At 41.3% G+C, this 26,475-nt stretch overlaps 1 protein-coding gene and 1 pseudogene across 5 annotated transcripts in view; both read left to right on the plus strand.

The window, feature by feature from the left end:
• Nucleotides 1–26,475, plus strand: part of Tmem62 (transmembrane protein 62) — a 71,501-nt gene that overhangs the window by 12,846 nt on the left and 32,180 nt on the right. For 2 of the 5 annotated variants that reach the window (XM_008846836.3, XM_029570247.1), the window contains exons 1-4: nucleotides 13,549–14,438; nucleotides 14,646–14,757; nucleotides 16,308–16,445; nucleotides 20,298–20,343. In XM_008846836.3, the coding sequence (XP_008845058.1) occupies nucleotides 14,259–14,438; nucleotides 14,646–14,757; nucleotides 16,308–16,445; nucleotides 20,298–20,343 (476 nt within the window). In that variant the 5' untranslated portion in view covers nucleotides 13,549–14,258. Of the gene's footprint in view, nucleotides 1–5,519; nucleotides 5,812–13,548; nucleotides 14,439–14,645; nucleotides 14,758–16,307; nucleotides 16,446–20,297; nucleotides 20,344–26,475 lie in introns of those variants that run through there. The other 3 variants (XM_008846837.3, XM_029570248.1, XM_029570249.1) reach the window with 3 other exon arrangements.
• On the plus strand, nucleotides 1,080–2,926 carry LOC103744965 (annotated as a pseudogene).

The following is a 26,475-nucleotide window of genomic DNA, read 5'->3' on the forward strand; positions in this document are numbered from 1 at the left end:
TCTCTATTACACACTTCAGCTCTTTATATAGCGTTTTCCAACAGCCCTCCCCCCAGCCGGTACCAATCAGGGCTCACACACGTGCAGCGGCCAGGCAGAGTGTAGCTCATAGGCACGTAGCAAGATCATCAGGCTGGCAGCACCTGTTTGGCCTCTCCATACTTTGGAGTAAGCAAGCAGGAATCACGAGCCTTGGCAATCAGCCAAGAGTTGGAGTAAACAGCACGAGGTTTGGCAGCCAGCCAGGGCGCCATCTGGCTGATTCAGCTGTGCTCGCTTCCCACACCAGTGCTATGGAATGTTGGAGATGGGAGATCTTTGGGGCCTGTCTCAGAGAAATAAAGAGGAGAATGATCAAGCAGGACATCCAAAACCTTTCTCTGGCCTCCTCTGTGCACTCACAGGTACATGAGCCTCCACACATACACATCACACACATAAACACCACACTCATACATACACAAAAAATAATTAAAAAAAAAGAAAAATGAAATCATGACATTTTCAAGAGAAGGGATGGAATTGGAAATCATTATGTTAAATGAACTAAGCCAGATTCAGAAAGAAAAATACTGTTTTCTCTCATATGCAGCGCCTAGATCCCCCACCACTCCACCCCTGCTGTGTGTCTGTGTGCGTGTGTGATGAGAATAGGAAGAGGACCTTGTGGGAAAAAGAAAGGACATGTCACAACTGAATATGTGACATGACACAATGGAGGACTATTTGGAGGGAGGGGACCAGTAGGAGCGATGGCGGATGATCCGAAGGTGAAGAGGGTGAATAAGAGTGAAATATCATGACACTTATGTATGAAACTGCCATAGTGAAACCCATCAGCTTGTATGCTAACTTGAACAATTAATTTTTTTTTTTTTTGTCTTCTTCAGACAGGGTCTCCTTGTAGCCCCAGCTGGCTTGGAACTCGATATGTAGATCAGGCTGACCTCGAACTCACAGAGTCACCTGCTTCTGCCGCCCGAGTGCTGGGACTATAAAGGCCTGCACCACCATGCCCAGCCTTGAACAATTAATTATAAAAAGAATGAAAACACAGTCAATCCCTGCAGCCGCCACCGCCGCCGGCCTCAGCCAGCAGCTTGGTGCCAACCTGAGGCTGGTGTCTGCGGCGGGAGGGATTGAGGTGGCTGACTGTGCGGCGGCGAGTGGCCACTGATCGGGCTGCGGCTCCGGCTCCGGCTGCGGCTCGGCGGCGACATCTCCATGGGGTTGGCCCGCATCGCCCGGGCGCTGTGAGAGGTACCCCAAGAAACCATGAACAACTTTAATAAGGAAGAGTTTAAAAAGGAAGAGCCTCGATGAAGGCTTTATTGCCAAGGACATCCTAGACCAAAAAATTCATGAAGTTTCTTCTGATGATGATAAGGATGCTTTCTATGTCACAGACCTCGGAGACATTCTAAAGAAACATCTCAGGTGGTTAAAATCTCTTCCCCGTGTAACCCCCTTTTATGCTGTCAAATGTAATGACAGCAGAGCCATAGTGAACACCCTAGCTGCCATAGGGATGGGATTTGACAGTGCGAGCAAGACTGAAATCCAGTTGGTACAGAGCCTCCGGGTCCCTCCAGAGAGGATTATCTATTCAAATCCTTGTGAACAAGTGCTCAAATTAACTATGCTGCCAGTAATGGCGTCCAGATGATGACTTTTGATAGTGAAGTTGAGTCGCCAGAGCACATCTGAAAGCAAAGTTGGTTTGGGGGATTGCCACTGATGATTCCAAAGCAGTTTGTTGCCTCAGTGTTAAATTTGGTGCCACACTCAAAACCAGCACACTTCTTTTGGAATGGGCAAAAGGGGTAAATATTGATGTCATTGGTGTCAGCTTCCACATGGGGAGTGGCTGTACTGCTCCAGAGACCTTTGTGCAAGCAGTATCAGATACCCGCTGTGTCTTTGACATGGGAGCTGAAGTTGGTTTCAGCATGTATCTGCTTGATATTGGTGGTGGCTTTTCTGGATCTGAGGATAGGAAGCTTAAATTTGAAGAGATCACCAGTGTGATCAACCCAGCTCTGGACAAGTATTTTCCATCAGACTCTGGAGTGAGAATCATAGCTGAGCCAAGCAGATATTTTTGTTGCATCAGCTTTCATGCTTGCAGTTAATATCATTGCCAAAAAACTCATATTGAAGGAGCAGACCAGCTCTGATGATGAAGATGAGTTGAATGAGCAAACTTTTATGTATTATGTGAATGACAGAGTATATGGATCATTTAATTGCATCCTTTACAATCATGCACATGTAAAGCCCCTGCTACAGAAGAGACCTAAACCAGTTGAGAAGTATTACTCATCCAGCATATGGGGAACAGCGTGTGATGGCCTAGAATGGATTGTTGAATGCTGTAACCTATCTGAAATGCACGTGGGTGATTGGATACTCTTTGAAAACATGGGTGCACACATGGTTGCTGCTGCTTCAACTTTCAAAGGATTCCAGAGGCCCACTATCTATTATGTGATGTCACAACCAATGTGGCAACTCATGAAGCAAATCCAAAATCATGACTTCCCACCGAAAGTAGAGGAGCAGGACGTCAGCACTCTGCCCACGTCTTGTGTTCAGGAGGGCGGGATGGACCATCACCCAGCAGCCTGTGCTTCTGATAGTATCAATGTGTAGATGCCATTCTTGTAGCTGTTACCTGCAAGTGTAGCTTGAATTAAGGGATCTGGGGGGACCATTTAACTTAATTACTGCTAGTTTTGAAATGCCTTTGTAAGAATAGGGTTGGCACAGATGCAGCAATATGGAAGACTAGGAGTTGGGGGGGATCACACCTGTGTTCCTATGGGAACTTTGAATATTTGTTTTATATGGATTTTTATTCACTTTTCAGACATGATACTAATGTGTGCCCCTCAGCTGCTGAGCAAGCATTTGTAGCTTGTACAAAGGCAGAGTGGGCCAAAAGCTGATGATCCAAAGGTGAAGAGGGTGAATAAGAGTGAAATATAATGACACTTATGTATGAAACTGCCATAGTGAAACCCATCAGCTTGTATGCTAACTTGAACAATTAATTTTTTTTTTTTTGTCTTCTTCAGACAGGGTCTCCTTGTAGCCCCAGCTGGCTTGGAACTCGGTATGTAGATCAGGCTGACCTTGAACTCACAGAGAGTCACCTGCTTCTGCCTCCCGAGTGCTGGGACTATAAAGGCCTGCACCACCATGCCCAGCCTTGAACAATTAATTATAAAAAGAATGAAAACACAGTCAATCCCTGCAGCCCGTTTAAAAATAAAGTATCTTGAAATAATTAGGCATTGGAAATGTTTGCAACATTGCCCTTCCAGAAAGGGCACAAGGCCTGCCTAGGATGCTATAATCTGACAGCAGTAGCATGGCAAACAAGGGAAAAGATGGATGGGCCAAGGCCAGGTCCTCTCTGTACAGTGGCACTCTGCTCAGCCCACCCTGTTTGCATATGGCTGTGACTTGGTACCTGGAGCCTGTTGGTAAGGAATGCCATCTTCTGACCACCTGTTTAGCCTGGCCTGTGAAGGCATGTAAGACCCTTTGAACCTTGCCTGCAGAAACCATGGGTGTTCCTTCTCACCTTCTCACTTGACTTCACCAACGTAACCTCCTAGTAACAGTTGGGGATATCATACAGTACTTGGCAGTCAACTTCCTGTAATAAATCCAACAACAGCAAAAAAAAAAAAGGACAAGAACAACAACAACAAAAAGCTATGATCAGAAGTAAAATCTAACTTTCAAGTGCATATCCTGATGCAACTGCAGGGACCATGATATGGAAGGGAAACAGGGAGGTAGGGGGAAAGAGGGAACCCAAGGGAGAATAGTGGGATAAATGTGTTACTAAGGGAGAAATATGTAACAAGTAGTTAAAGGGAAGGGCGAGGAAGGAAGGCTATGCAGGGAACTATGGGGATAAAGGGAAACAAATTCTCCAGATACACAGTAAAAAGAAAGAAAAAAAGCCTTAGGCACAGAAGGAACCCTGTAGAGATGGGAAAAAAATCCCTTCCAGAAGCAATACAGTTGTTAAATGAAAATCCCAGTGCCAGAGGTGGGTTGCCCACCTATGAGCTGTTGGCCTGAGGGGCCTTAGAGGTCCCCAAAACAATAAGGCCATTGCCAATAATGTTGGTTGTACACCAGAAGTGGACAGAAGAACCCTGTTGCTGAAGACACTATTTGATGTGAGCACAGGAGAGGGAGAAATCCAGCTTGAACTAAGCTGGAAACTCCCTGACACTGGATGGGTGGCTTTCATGGTGCCAAAAGGTAACATGCAGATGACTGGGGGAGAATTGTCCTCTATAATTCTGCTCAATGATGGACCTTACATGTTGCACTATCAACATACCAAATGAGATGTTCCTGCTGGTGCACTAGTGGAGTGTCTGGTATATGTGCAACCAGCAAATTTTCGATTGGATATAATGCCTGCTCCTAGAGGTGGAACATACATCTGGTACTGTAGACTAGGCCAACCCCCTGTGGCAGGGGAGAATATAGACCCCAGTGGGAAGCACTGCAATTGTTTTGTTAGATGGATGTGATGCACCTGTTCAAGTACTGTCCAAGCATTGGTGTTTATACCCATAGGTAAAGTTATTATAGCAGCCTCTGTTTAGATGTTCTTGCTTCTTTCTGTTTGTGTTTTTATAGTAGATTGAATCCCACTGAAATGGGCCAACAGCCCATGGAAAACAGATGATGCAGAGACCTCAAAGTTCAGTGCCTTGCCACAATGAGAGGAAGTTCATCTCACACCTACCACCCCTTCCAAGGCTCAGGGACTTTTGTGGAAGAGGTTGACAGAAAGAATGTAAGAGCCAGAAGAAGGAGTGGAGTGTTAACTGGAAGTGTCCTCCAATCACTATTCTGGCAAGCTATAGTCACTCCTCCTTCCCACACTCATCAAGGAGTTGAGGGGGGAGTCAGTTACCTCTCCTACCCAATCAAGTTGACTATAGCTGCGTGTGGGGAATGGGCTAAGGATATATAAGCTGAGAACTCCAGGAGGCACCTCTCTCACCATTTTGTGCGGCTGGCAGGAAGTTACAGGATCTATATTTGAATGTGGCACACACCTTTACTCCCTGCACTTGGGAGGCAGAGGCAGGTGGAAGGTGGATCTCTGTGAGTTCAAGGCCAGCCTGGTCTACATAGTGAGTGCCAAGCCAGCTGGGGCTACAGGGAGACCCTATTGCAAAAAGACCAAAAAAAAAAAAAAAAAAAAAAAAAAAAAAAAAAAAAAAAAAAAAGAAAAGAAAAGAAAATGGAAAAAGAAGCAGCATGTGGCTGTGTCAAATGTGTATATTTTACAGGTGTTTAAAAAGTAAGTAAAATCAGGTGAGATTCACTGATTTTGATTGCAATGAGACAATTCCAGGGACCCGGCTCTTCTCTTCCCATGTGAGTGTCAGCGGGCCTCGCCTCATCAGCAGATTTTCCTCTCCTCAGGTCTTTCCTTTCCACAGAATGGCCTGAGTCCTCTCCCCCCTTCTCCCTAGGGTGGTCGCAGAGCCCCTACACTCGCTCCTTCCTGCACCATGAATAAGGAATATGATGTGACTGTGCTGGGCACCGGCGTGACGGAATGTATCCTGTCAGGCATAATGTCAGTGAACGGAAAAAATGTTCTTCACATGGACCAAAACCCCTACTATGGAGGCGAAAGTGCATCTATAACGCCACTGGAAGATTTATACAAAAGATTTAAATTACCAGGAAAACCACCAGCATCTATGGGGAGAGGAAGAGACTGGAACGTAAACTTAATCCCCAAGTTCCTTACAGCTAATGGTAAAGAATTCTAACTTAATTTATGACAGTATACTGAATCTGGTTTGGAAGTGAATAGAGTATTACTTCGAGGCTGGTGACCTGGCTTTTGTTGATGGCAACAGTACGGTAGTGTATATTCCATTAGAAGTGTCTGCTGTTAAGAAGGGTAGGCAGGGGTATAATAAATAGCTATGGAGAAGAAACAGAATTATGATGTGACAACAGTACACATCAAAATTGAAGACATTTTATTAATATAAATTTTATAAAAAACTGTAAACATGTCACAGTTATAAACATTTGATGCAGGTTTGGTGTGGTACATACCAAAATTATGAACATGACAAAACTATGAACGTGTAACAGATCTCCCTCTTCATGCTTTGTTGATAATGGTAGACAAAACCGAGTCTTCAGAAATAGTCATTTTAGGGTTTTCTAGTTTGGAAGTTTTTTGAAATTACTTTTTCATATTAGTTTTTTTCAGTATTTTAGAGGAATAAAATATCCTTTAAAATTTCTGTGATATCTATACTTCTTTTTCAAGATGACACTGAAGAATTAAATTCTTGAGCTGGGTGCAGTGGTTGCCTCAGAAGGCTAAGGCAGGGGGATTGATGAGTGTTTGAGGGTAGACTGTGCTACCTGTGAGTTTTAGGCCAGCAGGCCTCACAGTTGAGACCCTCTAAAAAGGAAAAAGAAAAAACTAAGTTCTTGCTTATTGAATTATTTTCCATGAACTAAAGTATGTGTTACCTTCTTTTTCTTTTTGTTATATTCTATAGTTTGTATTCACAAATGGAAACCATATTTGAATAATCTCTTAAATTTAAAAATAACTGACTGAATTCTGAGGTTTTATATGATTGAAGCAATATTAACATTAGAAAATAAGTAAAGTTTGCCATCAAAATGTTGCCATCTAGGTTTTCTGCAGTGCTAAGGATTGAACCACTATTTATATTTAATCATGTTTAATATTTTGGTGTACAAAATACATATATTTGTATATACATGTATATGTGTATGTGTAGAGTCCTGGTTAGTATGTTTTTTACCCCATGTATTATGAACCTGTGTTGGGGGCAATAGGACTGGAGGGAGCAAGGAATGTGCATGTGTTGACTGATAATCCTGTCGTGTACTATTACAGAGCAATGGAAATGAAGGCAAAGGTCTTTTCCAGAAGGCATTCCCTGTTTATTACTCCAGTTTGCTTTCAACTTTCCCAGAACCTTTATCAAGTTTTGATAGCATTCATTTTAGTTTTTGTCATTGAAAGATAAAATTTGGACTTAATGTGTCTATTAGAGGATGGAATGAATTTTAGGTATTTACCAACTTCCCTCTTCATTCATGAATTCACCAGTATTGTGCTTGGTGTATCTTTCTATTAAGCTTTTGTGATTTTCTTTACTGATAGAAAGAGCTCCTTGTAGATTAAGAAATTTGTGATTTTCCTTACAACTCTCTTGTACTTTTTTTCTGTATTAAAAGCTTTAATTTTTCATATCAAAAAAAGATAGTTCCAGGAAGATAAATTCTTACTAAATATGACTCATTTATCATTTCTTTAGATAAATGAATTTTTAAAAATTCACTATGGAGCCAGGTGTGGTGGCACACATCTTTAATCCCGGCACTGGGGAGGCAGAGGCAGGTGGATCTCTGTGATTTCAAGGCCAGCCTGGTCTACATAGTGAGTTCCAGGACAGCTGGGGCTACAGGGAGACTCTCTCAAAAAGACCAAAAAAAATTCATTATGGGGGCTGGAGAGATGGCTCAGTGGTTAAGAACACTGGTTGTTCTTGCAGAAGACCTGGGTTCAAATCCCAGTACCCATATGGCGGCTAACAACTGTCCTTAACTCCAGTCCCAGGGGATCCGACAGCCTCTTCTGACCTCTGTGGGCATTGTATGACACGGGTGCAGTTACCTACATGCAGGCAATACATGAATACACATAAAAAATAATAAAAAATTCATTATGGTCTTAGAGTAGTTTTTCATGTTTTAGTGTTTTTAGTATATTTTTTTCCAGTTTTCAAAAGAAAATGTATCCTTGATGGAGGGTTTCTGCTCTTCCATTTTTTAATAGCTTGTGTTTGGAAAGCTGACAAACCAGTCAATTAATTAATTAAATTAATTAAATTTAATTTAATTAGTTAATTAACTAAATTAAATCAATCATATTAATTAAATCAATTACTAATTAAGTCCATTCATTCATTCCCTGAAAATTCCATGTTCTGTTTACCTAGGACTGAGTGACACCTTATGTATTTCAGAATATTAAGAACAAAGAAGAATTTTTCCCACTGTGAATCTTATTCCCTATGTCATCTTTCACCCTTATTGATTCAGACAGAACATAATTTTTCACAGTATTTACTAGAGCACCTTAAATCTAGTAACAAAAAGACAACTTTAAGAGGATGAGGCTGCAGCTCAGTCGGTAGAGTCCTTGCTGTCCGTATAAAACCCTGGGTTTGAGCACTAGCACGATGTGTTTCTTTTTTAAATAAAAAAAAATATTTTTTTAATGGAACCAAACTATTTCTATACTGTAGCTCCAGCTGTCCTGGAACTCACTATGTAGATCAGGCTGGCCTTGAACTCACAGAAATACGCCTGCCTCTGCCTCCTGAGTGCTGGGACTAAAGGTGTGTGTCACCACGCCCAGCTAACTTTTAAGTATTAAAAATAGAACCAAATTATTTCTATGCTGTTTTTAAGTTTAATTGCTGAGGTTGGTGCATCTTCTAATTTTTGGTAAGGGCGTTAAATGCATTTTTTTAAATCTTTTTTGAGACAGGGTCTCCTTGTAGCCCCAGCTGTCCTGGAACTCACTATGTAGACCAGGCTGGCCTCAAACTCACAAAGATCCTCCTGCCTCTGCCTCCCAAGTACCGGGATTAAAAGCATGCCCCACCACACCCGGCCTAGTCCTCTGCATTTTAAAAAACATTTTAAAATTTCAGTTATTTAGCTAGTTCATTAGTGTATGTGTGTGTTGGGGAGGTGAATTAGAGGATAACTTACTGGAGTTGGTTCTCTCTACCATGTGGGTCCCAGGTCATCAGGCTTGGTGACAAGTGTTCTTACCCACTGAGCCATCTTTGCAGCCCCCTTTGCATTTTTTTTTGAGTTTTGTGGATTCATGTCTCACTGCAGGAGTAGCAGGATAGCATGCATACCACAGAAATGTGAGAGACAGCAGCTTTTATGATCATCTCTTTACCTGTCCCATATGCTTAAAGTGGATATAAAGAATGGATTTAATATTATTGAGACTTGCCTTGACTATCTTAATCCATAGTGGTTATATGGCCATTTTCTTTTTGATTCAACCACAGAATTTTCTTAGATAATTAATAAAATAACTTAGAAATGGCTTACAGTAGCCAAAAGTAAGAATATTCAAGTGTCCACTAACAGACAAATGCATAAATGAAATGCAGAATATACATACAACAACTCTGATTCTGACACATGTTAAACATGGATGGAACTTGAGGGCATCATGTTGAATGAAAGAACCAAACACAAAAGTGCAAATGCATGATTCTAAGAATCGAATCGATTCTATGCAGTCACATTCACAAAAATATAAAGTAGAATGATGTTTGCCAGGGCTGGAGTAAGAATGGAGGGGAGAGGAGTTAATGTTTAATGGGCATCGTTTCATGAAGGATAATGAAGAGTTGTGGGTTTCTTTGTTGATCACCATCTGCTGAGAGTTGAGCGATACATTAATCTATGGATGTAACAATAAGTCATTAGGAGTCAGTTTATTACCATAACTACTTTGTAGAAAACTAGTATTAGGCTCTCCCCTGTGTCTTGTGACCTGTCTAGCTTCAGGTTCCTAAGCCTGATATCAATGTCAGGTATGGACTGTATCCTATGATGTAGACCTTAAATCCAATTAGGGAATGGTTGGTTATTCCTATAATATTCATGCCACTATTGCATATCTTGCCAGGCCAGTTGTAGGTCACAGTATTCACAGCTGGGTAAGGCTGATGATTATTTTTTTCACTTCCTGTAGCATGCATAGCACTTTCCAGCACTATGAAAGCTAACCATAGAGATGAAGCACTGAACTCAGCACTAGCTTGCTTTCTCCTTGTTTTTTCTACTGCTTATGTATGCATTGTCTTCAGCAATAGGGTCTTACCATCAAGTTATGGTGGGTAACTAACAAGGGAAATAGCCAATATTGTTTGAGGGTCCAGAGAATAAGAGGCTGCAGAGCGCTTACCCCTGAATATAGGACACCTGTATCAAACTTCTGCCTCCCAATGCTCAGGGATCATTTTGGAAGAAGGGGCAGAAAGATGTAAGAGCCAGAGGTAGTGGATGACCACAAGGAAACAGAATTTTCCAGACAGCTGGTCAGTTACTCATATGAACTCACAGCAATGATGACAGCATGCACAAGTCCCATGCAAGTTCAAACCAGGCAGAATCCCAGCATAGACGTGATGAAGTGGATAAGAAATCCCAACCCACCCTAAGGAAATTTTGGCAATAGATGGCTGCTGGGAGGGAGAGAGATAATCTCTTTCAAGAATGAGACTCTTGGTAGGTTAACCAGGTTCCAGTGGATGGACCCACACTGAAAGATATTTGAAGACACAAATTAAACTCTATAGGCCTTAGTAGAATACATTAAATTGGGCAGCGGGTAATAAAGTAGGTGTGGGGAGGGAATCTAAATACCATCAAATTATATAATATGAAAATAGCAAAAATTAAATAAAAAATCAAAAAAGAATTGTGCAGGTGGATGATGGTGATAGTTTCACAATAGTATGAAGGTACTTAATGCTACTAAACTGTAGGCTTAAAAATGGTTAAGGTGGTAAATTTCATGTGTATTTTATTACAAATTTTTTAAAATTTTGTAAGTCTTTACACACAAAACTACCAGTTTTGATTAAATTACTTCAGCTTGCCATAGAAATTACTTCATAGAACAATGAGTTAATATCACATTTAAAATTTTAACAATGCCGGGCGTGGGGGTGCACACCTTTAATCCCAGCACTCAGGAGGCAGAGGCAGGTGGATCTCTGTGAATTCAAGTCAAGCCTGGTCTACACAGTGAGTTCCAGGTCAGCTGGGGCTACAGGTAGACCATGTCTCAAAACAAGAATAAAAAACCAAAACAACAAAAAATTAACAATGTCCCCAGCACAGAATTGTGGAAATGAACCAAAAGCCCCAATTTAGTCAAAGAATTATTGGCAGCTGATTACTGCTGGGTGAGAAAGAGCAGATCTTCTTGAAGAGACTCTAGATAGGCTGACTAAACCTCAGTGGATGAACTTGTACTGAGAGACATCTCAGGACACTAACTTTACATAATAGGCCTTAATACAAATGATACAATGTATGAATTCCAGTGGGGTGGCTATAGGAGGGTGTCAAAGGGGAAGGGGGTATAAAGATGATTTTATGTATGAAATACACAAAAATTCAATAAAATTATTTTTAAAAATTTAACAATTTCAGAAGAAGAAATAGGGATTTTAACACAATTTCTACATCTTATGTTTATGAGAATCACTTCAATTTATGCTATTGGTGACAATATACACTGTATTGTCAAATTCTCTCTAGCTCTAGGTAAGGTGGCTTTCATGGTGAATTGCTGTCTGCTTTTTTTTAATGAGATAACAAGTAACGTATTGACCCTTAGTTGTTGACTATCAGAGACTTAGAGCCTTCTTTTATACAGAATTATAGTGATTAGCTGGTCAAACCAGTATTTTCCTGGAGAATCATTAGCCATCATTAAATAAATTTCTGTTCCTACTCACTTTGATCATTTCCAGGGAAGTACAGTTCAGTATGTGAAATTCCGAATGTTGGCCTTTGTGACTTTGAACCTTGTTTCTCTGTCCAGGATTCTTTAATGGTATGTCTGTTTCTGTCATCACATAGCCTCTTCATCCTATCCTGTTAAATGATTTCACTTCTCTTCATTTCCTGTAAGGCCTTTCCAAATGCATTTCACGTTGCCTGTATTTGAAATCAGGTCATGTCAATCATATCTTCCAAATTTGGATCTGAAATGCTCATCCAGATGCTGGTAGTATGGTATTAAAACCAAAAATAATTATCTGAGGCTGGGGAGATGACTCAGTGTGTAAAGTGCTTACTGCCACAAGCATGAAGACCAGAATTCAGAACACCCCCACCCCACAACCAGAATTCACATAATTGCTAGGGTGGGTGTGGTGACCGGTTTGTAATCCCAGTGCTTGATTGGAGTTGGAGACAGGATTCCTGCAAGCTGGCTAGCTAGACTAGCCGAATCAGTGAACTCTGGGTTTAACTGAGCAGTCCTGCCTCAATATATAGGGTGGAGAATGATTAAGACACTGGACATGACTCTCTGGCTTTCATACACATGTACACACACAAGCACATGTACATATATGTGTGCCCTCACATTTGCACATGCAAAAAATAATGATTATTTTATTGATATGGGCAGCACTTCCAACAGATAACACTATCACCCTGGTCTCTCAGTCACTAGGGTTCCTCATTTTGGCACTTTTTTTTTTCTTGCATGCCCGAGATTGAACCCAGGCCCTTGCATATGCTAGGGAAACTGCTGTACCACTGAGCTACATCCCCAGTCCCCTTAATTTCTATATTTACAATTACTTTTTTTACAACTGACCCCTTTTTTCTAATCTCCCATCTTCTTTCTTAGGTCTTTATTACTGTGATTTTTCTGGAAGGATTCTGTTTATACCTGTGCTCTGCCCATTTGGGTCACAATACTATTGCCAGATCCACCTTTCCAAAGCAGAATTCTGTTATCTTCACTCTTGGCATTTATAGAGGCCTTATACCATGTGGCTCAAGCCAAGGGTTTTTCTAATTACCACTGTTCCTCCATGTAGAACATAGCCCATGCCAATTGAAATTGTTTCTTCAACATGTCTTGTGTTTTCTTATCTGACTGCTTCCAGTTATGTTGTTAGTTCTTGGTGAAAAGTGGTTCTTCTCACTCCAAATCAATCTCCATCAGTCAGAAATATTATACATCTTTATATGCCATCTCCTAATTAAACATTTCCTGATTCTTTCCAGAGATATGCCTCCCCATTTAACCTTCCCATCATCTTCATTTTTTAAAGATGTTATTTTTATGCATATGAATGTTTTGCCTGCCTGTATGCATGTACGTGCACCGTGTGCATGCCTGGTGCCTAAGGAGAGCAGAAGAGGGCATTGAGTCCCCTGAAACTGAAGTTATAGGTGGTTGTGAACTGCCAGGTGGGTAGTGAGACCTTAAATTGGGTCCTCTGCAGGAGCAGTAAGTGCTCTTAACTGCCTAGCTGTCTCTCCATATAAAAGGTATAACCTTTTATAGCTTGTAGTCTCTTGTAGCAAATAACATATCATTCTTTTTCTTTTTTTTTGTCTTTTTGAGACAGGGTCTCCCTGTATCCCCAGCTGTCCTGGAACTCTCTATGTAGACCAGGCTGGCCTTGAACTCACAGGGATCTGCCTGCCTCTGCCTCCCGAGTGCTGGGATTAAAGGCGTGCGCGCCACCACGCCCGGCCAACATATCATTCTTATACTACACTACTTGTATATTTCTCTAGCACATATATGCCTCTAAGATAATGGGCCATGGTTTTTATGGTTCTTGATGTTTTCTGTTTAGATCAATGACTTATAGTCCAGAGATGCTGAAAAAGTATTTAATGAGCCAAAATTGGCATAAACCCCAATGGCAATATATCCCAAGGAAATAAAGGAAATTTAAAAAATACAATACACTATATAAGAATGCTTATTCAGAACAGCAACACATGATAAACAATTGAAAACCAACAATAAGGGAGTGGCTAGATAAGGTCTAGCCTGAACCTTCCTACTCTTGGCCTATAGGAAATATGTTATTTATTGAAAGGCATATCACAGTGTCACAATATCATATAATCAAGTACATATAAAATCAGGTTAAGGAAAAGATAATCTTCACAAGATTTGGAAAGCCTGTGGGATCATGCTGTTTCCAGAAGAGGCCAGAGTGAGCCACCTGTCATATTTGCATAGAAATTTAAGAGGCGTCCTCATACAGACTCACTTTGATTCTCCTAACAACCCCCAAGTCCGCATGCACGGAAGGTATCATTAACTTCGTTTTACTGGTGCAGAGGCCACGCCAGGGTCAGGAATGACTGGCCCAGGCAGAGCCGAGTCTCGCCGCTTCCCAGCTGCAAGTCCAGCGCTGCCTGCCGGCTCCCGTCGGCCGCCGTCTACGGCTTTAGTTTGGCTTTCCTTTTCGCCTCCTACTTCTGCAAACGGAGCGGCGGACAGCGGAGCCCGGGGCACGGCGCCGGAGAGGTGGCTGCGCGGTCCCGGCCCGCTACCGTAGAGTCCGGAAGTGCGGCGGAGCCTGGCCGCACAGCGCGGGCAGGGTGGCGTGATGGCAGCGGTGCTGGCCTTCAGGGTGGTGGCGGGGCTGGCGGCTGCGACGCTGGCGGCCCTGCTTTTGGAGCACTACGGCCTGGCTGGGCCGCCGTCGCCGCTGCCGAGGCCTCGAGGCGCCCCCAGGCCGCAGCCCGCGCCGGGCCCGGGAAACGGCCACATCTTCTGGGGTCTGCAGGTGACGCGGCGGGGGCCCGGGGCGGCGGGAGCCCGGGGCGGCGGGGAGGCTCTGAAGCGCTGCTCGCGGAGGCCAGGCAGGGCTCGGGCCTCGTGAGGTCCTGGGAGTGTTGGTGCTCTGCACCTCCGCCTGAGCTGCCGGGCCACCCCTGCCCACGTTGCCTCTTCCTGATAGTATCTGTCTCTGTTCAATACCTGCTTTTGGCAGATATCCGACATTCACCTGAGCAGGTTTCGAGATCCAGGCAGAGCGGTAGACTTAGAGAAGTTCTGTTCAGAAACTATTGACACCATTCAACCAGCTCTCGTCCTAGCCACAGGTAGGGAGGATTGCCGCGCTGTGGTGGTGTTCTGTGCTCCGACGTGGAACCCTAGCCAGGGCCTCATTGGTTCCCGTGGTGTGTTCAGAGCCCCGTGAACCCTTTGAGGTAGAGGCAATGGGACTTCTAATTGCCTTTGTCTAAGGATAATGGAATCTGGATCCAAACTAAATGCTTCGCCATATCAAGGTTTTGTCAAATCAGTAGAAATAGGCTGATGGTGCTCATGACAGTGTGTTGTCTGCTATATTTCTGTCTGTGTTTTGGTGATGGTTCTTGCTTTTGCTGGATTTGAGAGTTAGGGTAAGCCCTGTAACCAGGAATCAAAAGTTCTCCTTTGCCAACTTTCCATTTTCTTTGCATATAAGTTAATCATACATTTTCAGTTGTTTGAGGATTGAGGTGACTCTCCATCTCTTGGTACTTTTCTTGACTGGATTTTTTAGACTCTTCAATCCCTTGAACATGTGCTCCAAAAGTCTTGGGAGAAAGACCTTCAAAGAGCATCTGTTGTTTACTGCCACTCACCCTACCAAACACCTCTACTGTTAAAGATGGGGTTATCAGTTCTCTGTTAATGAACGGGCCCCTATTTCAAGTGTTCTGTTTAGTTTCTTAGAAATTTTGGCATTTCATTGTTCAAACCACACCTTCCAGATTGATTTTTGCTCTGAAAATAATGCTTGGTGACATCACATACCCTGATTTGGGGTTTGGAAAGTAATAGATAATAGGCACCTGCCAGAATGTTACAATGCCTCATAAAGGAGTTTAATTTTGTTTGTCTATTGTTGCATTTTGTTTTGTTTTGTTTTTAATTTATTTTTTTAATGTGTATGCATGTATTGCCTGCATGTAGGTAAGTGCACCTGTGTCCTGCAGTGCCCTTGGAGGTCAGAAGAGGCTGTTGCATCCCCTGGGACTAGAGTTATGGACAGTTGTTAGCTGCCATGTGGGTGCTGGGATTCAAACCCAGGTCTTCTGCAAGAACAACCAGTGTTCTTAACCTCTGAGCCATCTCTCTAGCCCCTATTAAGTTGCATTTTGTACTGCTCTCTCTTTTTAAAAATTTTATGTGTATGAGTATATTGCCTGCATCTATGCAAGTGTGCACATGTCATGCAACGTCTTCAGAGGTCAGAAGAGGGTGTTGAATCCCCTGGAACTGGAGTTATGGACGGTTGTTAGCTGCCATGTGGATGCTGGGAATCAAACCCGGGTTCTCTGAAAGAGCAGCCAGTGGCCTTAACCACTGACCCATCTCTCAAGCCCCTTTATTGCTCTCTTTAAAGACATTTTCTTTCACAACTGGCTTCTACTATCTCAAAAAGTTAAATAGGCATTTGTTAACCAACACTAAACAGAGCCCTTGCTGAGACAATCTTCTTAAATGGCTTGCTTTTGGATATATGAGGACTTCTAAGTGATTATGCTAAGTGATTATGTTGAGTGGTTTAAGAATTTTTGTTCCTTTTGTGTGCTTTTTTTAAAAAAATTGAGCCCCCTGGAGTTTATTTTACATTATGGTATAATTCTGTTTAATCCTACAGGTGACCTGACAGATGCCAAAACAAAGGAACAGTTGGGATCCAGGCAACAAGAAGTAGAATGGCAAACTTACCAGGGAATTCTGAAGAGGACAAGAGTCATGGAAAAAACCAAGTGGCTGGATATCAGAGGCAATCATGGTAAGAGCCAAGAGCCAGGTATAATAAAGCCTACATTTTTTTTTTCCTTCGGGAACATAAATTCCCCAATTTAAGTTGTAAAATTATAAAGTAGGAAATTATAACATAAATTTAGATATAGTAAGGCTCTATCTTGTACACACAGCTATAACATGATTTTAAAACTAAAGATGCCACTGTTAGCCTCTGAGATGAAAGTTGCAATGGTATTTTCTTTACATGGAAGAAAACCTTCTGCCAAAATCATGTCTTCATACTGCATGAAGCTGTTTATATGACAATCAGGCAAAACTATAGGCAGAGAATCAGTTTTGATTGCCAGAGGTAGGGATAGGAGGAGAAAATGATTACAAAGGTATCATAAGAGATTTTGGGGGGTGATTAAACTGTTCTGTATTTTGATTGTGGTCTTGAATACATGACTTTTGTGAAAATCCATAGAACTGGGCCTGTGGGGTGTAGCTCACTTGGTAGAGTACTTGCCTAGCATGTGTGAGGCCTTGATTTGATTCCTCAAAACTGCATACTGGGTGTAGCAGCACTTCCTACAAAGCAAGAGGATCATAAATTCAAGATCATTCTCTGCTACATAGGGGGTTCCAGATGTCTAGGAAGGAAGGAAGGAAGGAGAGAGAAAGAGAGAAGGAAAGAAAGAAAGGAAAGAAAGAAAAATCCATAAAGCCATATCTTGCAAAGAAAGAATTTTATTTTTTATAAAATTTTATTTATTATTTTTGTATTATGTGTATGAGTGTATTTCCTGCATGTGAGTGCACCTGTGTCGTGCAGTGCCACGGAGGTCAGAAGAGGACGGTTCATAGCCACCATGTGGGTGCTGGGACTTGAACCCGAGTCCTCTGCAAGAGCAATCGGTGCTCTTTACTGCTGAGCCACCTCTCCAGCCCCAGAATTTTTTATGTTTTTTAACAGAGCATAAGGTAGGAGTTTATTTACAGAAGAGTGGACACCCCACATTTATGGCTGCACCCTAAAGTCCACACTCAAATACAGATCCTCTGACCTCCCGACAGCCACACAAAATTGTGAGAGAGGTGACTCCTGCTGTTCTCAGCTTATATATTCTTTGCCCCTCCCCCCATATGCAGTTAAGGTTGACTGATTGTGTAGAAGGGGTAACTGACTCCTCCCTTGACTCCTTGATGAGAGTGGGAAGGAGGTATGACTATAGCTTGCCAGAATAGTGGTCGGAGAACATTTCCAGTTAACATTCCACCTCTTCCTCTGGCTCTTACATTCTTTCCACCAACCTCTTCTGCAAAAGTCCCTGTGCCTTGGAGGGGGTAGTAGGTGTGGGATGATCTTCCTCCCATTGTGGCAAGGCACTGAACTTTCAGGTCTCTGCACCATGTTTTCTATGGGCTGTTGACCAGTTTGAGTGGGATTCCATCTACTATAAAAACACACACAGCAAGAAGCAAGAACATCTAAACAGTGACTGCTATAGTACCTTAACCTATGCAAAGAAAGAATTTTAATACATTAAGAAAATTAAAGTTAATTGTACACAATCCCCACACATGGATACTCCCTTCACTTTTTTAGAGGATCATTTCTGTGTTCGTGAGGAAATAGCTTTTCCCCAGAAGTCTTGATCATAGTTTGTTTATAAATTTTGACTTGTTCATTATGGAGCTAGAGAGATAGCTGAAGGTTAAGAGCACTGGCTGCTCTTCCAAAGGCCCATGTTTGGTTCCCAACACTCACATGGCAGCTAACAACCATCTGTAACTCCAGTTCCAGGGGATATGATGCCCTTTTCTGGCCTCCACAGGCATTGTATGACATGGATGTACTTACATAGATGAAGGCAGACCACTCATATATATAAAATAAAAATAAATAAAAGTTTTTAAAAAGTTGACTTGCTTATTACTTAATCTGCTTTATTTGATAATTCATTGCTGATAAGCACCTATTCATAGTTCTGAAAAAACTATCATTCTAAAAAGATAATCCTTCCGAAATGCATAGCAATTGGTTTGGTCAGAAAAACGCCCTGTTTATAAATAGTTCTTACAAAGCAGCTAGGAATTACAAATTAGAATAGGATATTTGGCTTACAGCTTTCTCTGATATGTTTACATTTTCCCCTTTTCCGCCCTAAGTTTAATGAGTCATATTGGCCAAGTTCTTTTGTAATAAATAATAAATACATATATATTTTATTTTTTACAATTATTTTATTTGGGTGGGTGCAGGTGCCACAGCATGAGTATGGAGGAGGTCAGACAACAACTTGCAGGAGTTGGTTCTATCCTTTCACCATATGGGTTCCAGAAATCACACTTGGGTTGTCAGGCTAAGAGTAAAGTGTCTTTACCCATAGAGCTCTCTTTCTAGCCCCAATGTGTGTGTGTGTGTGTGTGTGTGTGTGTGTGTTTGTATTTTTTTTGACAGGGTCTACCTAGTCCCAGCTCATCTGGAAGTCACTATGTGGACCAGACTGGCCTCAATCTCATAGAGATCTGCCTGCCTCTGCCTCCTGAGGGCTGGGATTAAAGGTGCACACCACCATGTCTTTTTTAAAGGTTTCTAACCCAAATTACTAACAATTTAAGCAATAAATATCAAAAGATTTTTTATGAGTTGCTCATGTGCTACTTTTGAGATCATACTAATGTTATTTGACTAGTACAGGCATAAATGCTTATGGTATGAGTCTATATGTGTATTTCTATACTGTATTAATATAGGGAAGGAAGTTAGCTGGTTTTTTTGGTCTTTTTGAGACAGGGTCTCCCTGTAGCCCCAGCTGTCCTGGAACTCACTATGTAGACCAGGCTGGCCTTGAACTCACAGGGATCTGCCTGCCTCTGCCTCCTGAGTGCTGGGATTAAAGGCATGCGGCACCACGCCCAGCGGAAGTTAGTTTTTTAAATTAAGATTTAACTATAACATAGTTATTCTCTTATTTAGCAATAAAAATGCATTCACAGTAATAATTTGTGTGACCTGATTTAAATAAGCTATAAGCTTATTTTATAAGGGCATTAAAAATAAAGTGGATTGGGCTGATGAGGTGACTCAGGCAGGGAAAGGCGCTTACTACCAATCCTGATGACCTGAGTTCAGTTCCACTTGGTGGCAGGACAGAACTGACTCCTGAAAGTTTTCTTCTGACCTCTAACCACTTGTACACTGTGGTGCAACCTCCCCAATAAGTAAATGTAATGTAAAAATTAAAAATAAAATAAAGTGAATTGCTGCAAGTCAAATATGGTTAACAGTTTTGGCCACTGCAGCTAGGCATTCAAACTCTATGAAATCATTGTATTTCCAGATTAGTGTTCTGTGATATCATTAATTTTACTCCTGCCTATTCGTAACCCCTTTCCCATTGAAATTTTTTTTAAGATTTAAGGAGAGGTTTTGTCCAATATATCAAAGTGATCTTTGTTTAAGAGCACTTGTTATAGATCAAACATGAATTCATTTCTTTCTGACTCTAGAATCCCATGATTAAAATAGAGGCAACAAGACAGGTGTGGTACCACATGCCTGTCATCCCAGTACTATGGAGGCTGAGGTAGGATGAATGAGAATTTGAGGTTAACCTAAGCTATACAGCAAGTTCCACACAAGCACCAGCAACAGTATAGTCTAATAACTTCAAATTGTCTTACTCTGGACAAAATTTAAATGTACCTATTATTCTGCAGTATAGTAGGTGGCTTAAAGCTTCCAGAGTTCTATTAAGCTAATTGTTTGTAAAATTATCTGAGTGACACGCTAACATTTAAAGTGTTATAGGAAGTCTTGTTATCTTCTTTAGTCATTAACATGTTTCCATTTCCTTTTTGTATAAATGAATATTTGCTTTTTTTCTTCTAGATGCATATAACATTCCAAGTCTGGAGAGCGTCAAGAATTATTACAGGTACTGAAATGAACAGAATACAGACCACTAAGTAGAGTCTGTTGCAAGGAGGGTGCAGTAAATTTGATGAATGAATGAAATAATCTTTTTAAAATTATTTTTTATTTTATAAGTGTTTTGCCTGCATATAGGTAAGTACACTCCTGTTATGCAGTGCTTGAGAAGGCCAGAAGAGGGCATTGTATCCCCTGGAACTGGAGTTATGGACAGTTATTAGCCACCATGTGGGTGCTGGGAACTGAACCTGGGTCCTTGGTCTTCAGCAAGTTCATGTTCTTAACCACTGAGCCATTTCTCCAGCTTTTTATTTTTTATTTTTTGTCTTTTTGAGACAGGGTCAGCCTGTATCCCCAGCTGGCCTGGAGCTCGCTGTGTAGACCATGCTGGCCTCAAACTCACAAAGATCCACCTGCCTCTGCCTCCCAATTACTGGGATTAAAGACATGTGCCACCACACCCAGCTGTGAAATCATTTTTTAAACATGTTATTTATGGGGCTGGAGAGATGGCTCAGCAGTTAAGAACACTGGTTGTTCTTGTAGAACACCTGGGTTCAAATCCCAGCAACCACATGACAGCTAACAACTGTCCTTAACTCCAGTCCCAGGGGATCCAATAGCCTCTTCTGACCTCTGAGGACATTGCACAACATGGGTGCACTTAGCTACATGCAGACAATACATGCATATACATAAAATAAAAATAAATAAAAATTTAAAAATATGTATTAAAAAATATTTTATTTATGTATATGTGTATGTGTGTCTGTGTGAATGTATGCCATATGTGTGGGTGTCTGCAGAGGCCTGAAAAGGGTGTCCAATCCCCTGGAGCTGGAGTTAACAGGTCACCTGATATGGGTGATAAAAACTGAGCTCAAGTCCTGTGGAAGAACAGCAGATACTCTTAACTCTGAGCCATCTCTACATTCTGTGAAATCTTTTTTAACGGATGCAATTTCTGTATCAAGAACCTTTGGTGATTTAGAAAATGAGCTTTCTCTTTTGCATGTAAGTTGGTCCTTTTTCTTTAATATTGTTTTCTTTAATTCTTTTGGACTTGGTGTTTTGCCCAGGCTGGTCTCAAACTTCTGATCCTCCTGCCTCAGCCTTTCAACATGATGAAATTTACAGGCATAAACCATGATGCTTGACTCTTTTTTGTTGCTATTGGTGCAGAATAGAAGTCATGTATTTAGATCAGAGCATGTAACCCCACTCCTGAGGTCAGTGGGGTTTCAGGATGCTGAGATGCTGATTCTCTCAGTCTCTGGGGTGGCCACAGGGCTCAGTGGTCACCCCTGTCTGCTTTTTCCTTTCATCCCATTAATATAAACATTAACATTTTCCTTATATGTTCTGAATGTGAAAAAGGTTAGAAATCTTAGAAAGGTTAATCACTTTGTTAGAAAACTAATTCTATAGTTTTGGTGCATCAAGAGTCTTCTTTTGGTTACAATTTCACTTTCCCTTCGAGGGTATTCAGAATTTTATTCTACGATATCATTGAATTAAACACTAAGTTTTTTTTTTTTTGTCTTTTTGAAGCAGGGTCTCCTTGTAGCCCCATCTGTCCTGGAACTCACTATGCAGACCAGGATGGCCTTGAACTCATAGAGATCCGCCTGCCTCTGCCTTCCAAGTGCTGGGACTACAGGCATGCACCACCACGCCTGGCTAACACTAAGTGTTTATTAAGAGCTCCTCACTAGTTGTGCAGTCTAAAGGATAGATGAGCTAATGTTAAAAAATTTGGCCTTGCTGGGCGTGGTACTACACCCCTGTAGATCCAGCACTTGGGAGGCAAAGGCAGGTGGATCTCTGTGAGTTCAGGGCCAGTCTGGTATAGTGAGTTCCAGGCCAGCTGGGGCTACAGGGAGACCCTGTTTCAAAAAGACAAAAAAAAAAATTGGCCTTTGCTTTCAAGGAATTTATGTTCTATTAATACCAAAGGAAAATAAGATGGGTTTAGGGAACAATTAGAAAAGTACATGAAGGAATGGTTAGTCAAATGCTGCATTATTTGGTTCACAAATAATGATAATCACTGTGAGAAATGAGAAAAGGCAGAAATCAGCACATGGTAGACATAGAGAAGACTATAAAAGGAGTGAAAATTTTGTCATGTGAAAAGATGGATTGTGGACAGGTGTGGTGGCGTTTGCCTTTAATCCCAACACTCAGGAGACAGAGACAGTCAGATAGCTGTGAGATCCAGGCCAGCCTGGTCTACATAGTGAGTTCCTTGCCAGATAGGACTACATGAAGACCCTGTCTCAAAAAAAAAAAGATGGGGTGTTGGACCACATCATAAACCAGGCATGGTGGTACATGCCCATAATTTCAGCAGTCAGGAGGCTCAGAAGTTCAAGGCCAGCCTGGGTATACATGAGACCCTGTTTCAAAAAAATGTTAACATAAAATATTTCAGCCTCTATATTCAAATAGTTGTTATTTTGGACAGATTTTGTTTATTTTTTGTTTTTGTTTTTTTTTTGAGACAGGGTCTCTCTGTAGCCCCAGCTGGCCTAGAACTTATGTAGACCAGGCTATTGTTGAGCTCATAGAGGGTCCACCTGTCTCTGCCTCCTGAGTACTGGGATTAAAGGTGTGTACCACCACACCTAGAAAGTTTTTTTGTAATTGCAATATTAAATATTGAACCCAAGGCCTCACTCATGGGCAAGATTTTTACCACTGATCAATATCCCCAGCCTAAGACATGTTTATTTTTATTTTTATTTTATGTGTATGAGTGTATTGCTGGCATGTATGTGAGTACACCTGTGTCATGCAATGCCACAGAGGTCAGAAGAGGGCTTTGGATTCCCCTGGAACTGGAGTTAAGGACAGTTTGTAGCTGCCATGTGGGTGCTGGGAATTGAACCTGGGTCCTCTGCAAGAGCAGTTAGTGCTCTTAACCACTGAGCCATCTGTCCAGCCCCCCAAGACAGGTTTTAAAAAAAAAATTATTTAGTAACCACATAATTAGAAGAAGCATTTCATTACAACAGCAACATATTCAATAAAAATTTCCAGAGCAAAGATGCACCTCTCAAAACTGTCTGTAAATTTTTAAGTCCACAGTTGAATTAATACAGTTATACAATATTGAACTCAATATAAACTCTATAAGACACAAAATTGAATGAGGTTTGAACCTTTAAAAAAGATCTCCATTTCTTTTTAAAGTATACTGTTTCATACAGAAAAATTCTATATATGATTATTACTAGTCATAGTCGGTTACTTTCTGAGATCCTTGGCACCCGAACATGGATATAAGGTCGTCAGGTAGATTTCAGTGGTAATGTTTTTCACATCTACTAATTAACATGAAGTAAATTTTTATGCTTCTTCCTCAAATATAACTCATTTCTTAAATTTATTTTTTGTGTGTATTTCATATAGAACATCCCAAATAATCTTATTCATGTATATACCTACATCCCAAGAGACACCCTCCCATGCCCCCCACCCTCCGCTGAAGCTCATATACTCTGTCATCCCTGTTACTGTCCACTGTGTTGTCAGTGCCCCCAGCCATTCCCCAGTGCTTATCCATCCACTAAGTCTAGTCAGCCTATCTGGAGTTCCTTGTTTTAGGAAGATCAGCTGTTTCTCATCTAGCACCAAGCTGTTGTCAATATTCCTTTAGATAAGATTGGGGTCTGCTGTTCATTTTCCCAGTTCTATGCTGGGTTACTGTCTGGGAGTCTCTTGGGCCACTCTGGCCAACAACTCAAAGGAAGGTATCTCCTGTCTGGCATTGTTTCTTGTTATGTAGCCTTTAGCTATACACAGGGACTCTTAAAGAATTATATTGATCCCTTTAATCTTTGGTTATACTTTCCTTTTGGGTGTTTAAGACCATGCAGTGGGCTCAGATGACATTCCATTTATTTTTGCATGTATATAGTTAGCTTTCGTGTTATGGTTTTAAGATGACAATTCTTTTTCACATTGAATAAGCTTAGCACTTGTTGAAAATCAGTTATAGATATATGAGTTTAATTGTCACAAGTGTATACATTTTAGAAAGAGAATTATATTTTCTTAAACATAGGCTTTTATTTTATGAAATTCTTCTGGGTAGCATTCCTTTTAAGCCAGTTCTGCTGGACATTTCTTTTTTATCTGTATTCTCTCATAGTAGTTTAAGGTATTTTTACTCTTAAGGTTGTTTGAGGATCTGTTCCTCAGGGGTCACATGGGCTTAGGAGGAGCCCCTGGCTCCTTTCCTCTACCAGTTCCATCTATGTGAGGATAAGCTAAAGGCCCTACTCAACTGTGGATGGCTTCACTTGGAAGCATGGAGGAAATGATTCCTCTGTGTTGACCCTCCTCTTTGTAGACTGGACACTGGTTCAAGTCCATCTGATTAGGTGGTGTCTCCATGGCCTTCTTGATTAAGAGGACAGTACTCACCACAGTTACAGGACATTTTGGGAGATGCTCCATAGTCCCCTGGAATTTAGTTGACCTTGGAGGGCAAGGAGCAAAAACTGTCCTTTAAGTCCATCTGACCAAATTAGTATAGGCCTCAAAGTATGGCCAGGAAAGCTGCTGGACCCAGGAAGCAAGACAGGTTTTTAATGTCTCAAAAAATGAAGGAGGGCTAGAGAGATGGCTCAGCAATTAAGAGCATTGACTGCTCTTGCAGAGGACCCAGGTTCGATTCCCAGCACCCACATGGAAGCTATGAACCATCCTTAACTCCAGTTCCAGAGGAATCCAAAGCCCTCTTCTGACCTCTGCGGCATTGCATGACACGGGTGCACTCACATGCAGGCAATACACTCACATAAAATAAAAAACAAAAATAATAAAATATTTTTTTTAAAAATGAAAGAAAGAACATATATAAGATTGTGATGTATCCAGGAATAACTAAAAGCAAATTAGGCCAAAAATACAAATACATTTACTAATATGGAATAATATGCTGAAATGGAAAATTTTTAAGATACCAAGAAGAGAAACAGTAGAACTACTTCACCTTGTTTAAATTTGTTTTGTATAATTTTTTTTAGGGTCTCATGTTATCTCAGGCTGGCCTTGAACTCATTGTGTAGTCAAGGATGGTCTTGAACTTCTCATCTTTTTGTGTCAGTCTCCCAAGTGCTCAGATTACAGGCATGTCACAACAATAGCTCCTTTGTGTGTGTGTGTGTGTGTGTGTGTGTGTGTGTGTGTGTAGGCCAGAGGTTAATGTTGAGTGCCTTCGTCTATCACTGTCCTCTATCACTCTATCTTCCTCTATCACTTGTTCTTTGTTTTTTTGAGAGAGGGTCTCCCTGCAGCCCAAGCTGGCCTGAAACTCACTATGTAGACCAGGCTGCCCTGGATCTCACAGAGATTTGTCTGTGTCGATCTCCTGAGTGCTGGGATTAAGGGTGCACAGCACCATGCCTGGTCCTCACCTTGTTCTTTGAGGCAAAGTCTTTCATTGAACTCAGATATCACTGATTGGCTAAACTGGCTTCCAGCAAGCTCCAGGGATCCTTCTGTCTCCACTCCCCAGCACACGGGTTGGGTTACAGGCACGTGCCAACAAGCCCAGCTTTTCTCTGGGTGTTAGAGATCCAAATTCAGGTCCTAGCCTAGCTTCAAACTTGAAATCTTCTTGCCTCAATCCTTGGAGAATACTAAGATAATACCCACTGTTACACAATGGCTAGCTAATTCTGAAAGTGTTTTTGAATATTATGTTTATGATAACATTTATATTTGATGGCTGTTCTTCCTTAAATATGGCTTTAAATATGTATGTTCATTTTTAGAAGGTTTTTGTTTTGTTTGTTTTTGTTTTGTTTTGTTTTGTTTTTTGGTCTCTTTTTGAAACAGGGTCTCCTTGTAGGCCCAGCTGGCCTGAAACTCATTATATAGATCAGGCTCCAGAAGCCTCTCCCTCCTGAGTGGTGGGATTCAAGGCATGTGCCACAATGCTCAGATGTTTCTATTTCTTATGTATGCACTGAGATAAAATTTAAAATACTTAGATAAAGATACCTACTTTTCTTACAAGGTTCTAATATTTGAATAACATAGGTGTGCTCCCAATAGAACCTGTGCTTTCCTTATTTATTCGTAATTAGTGAATGGGTACCTACTTTATACCAACTTACAGTCT

Source organism: Nannospalax galili, unplaced genomic scaffold, assembly GCF_000622305.1.
Source record: "Nannospalax galili isolate Female #2095 unplaced genomic scaffold, S.galili_v1.0 scaffold342, whole genome shotgun sequence".
NCBI classification, from domain to species: Eukaryota; Metazoa; Chordata; class Mammalia; order Rodentia; family Spalacidae; genus Nannospalax; species Nannospalax galili.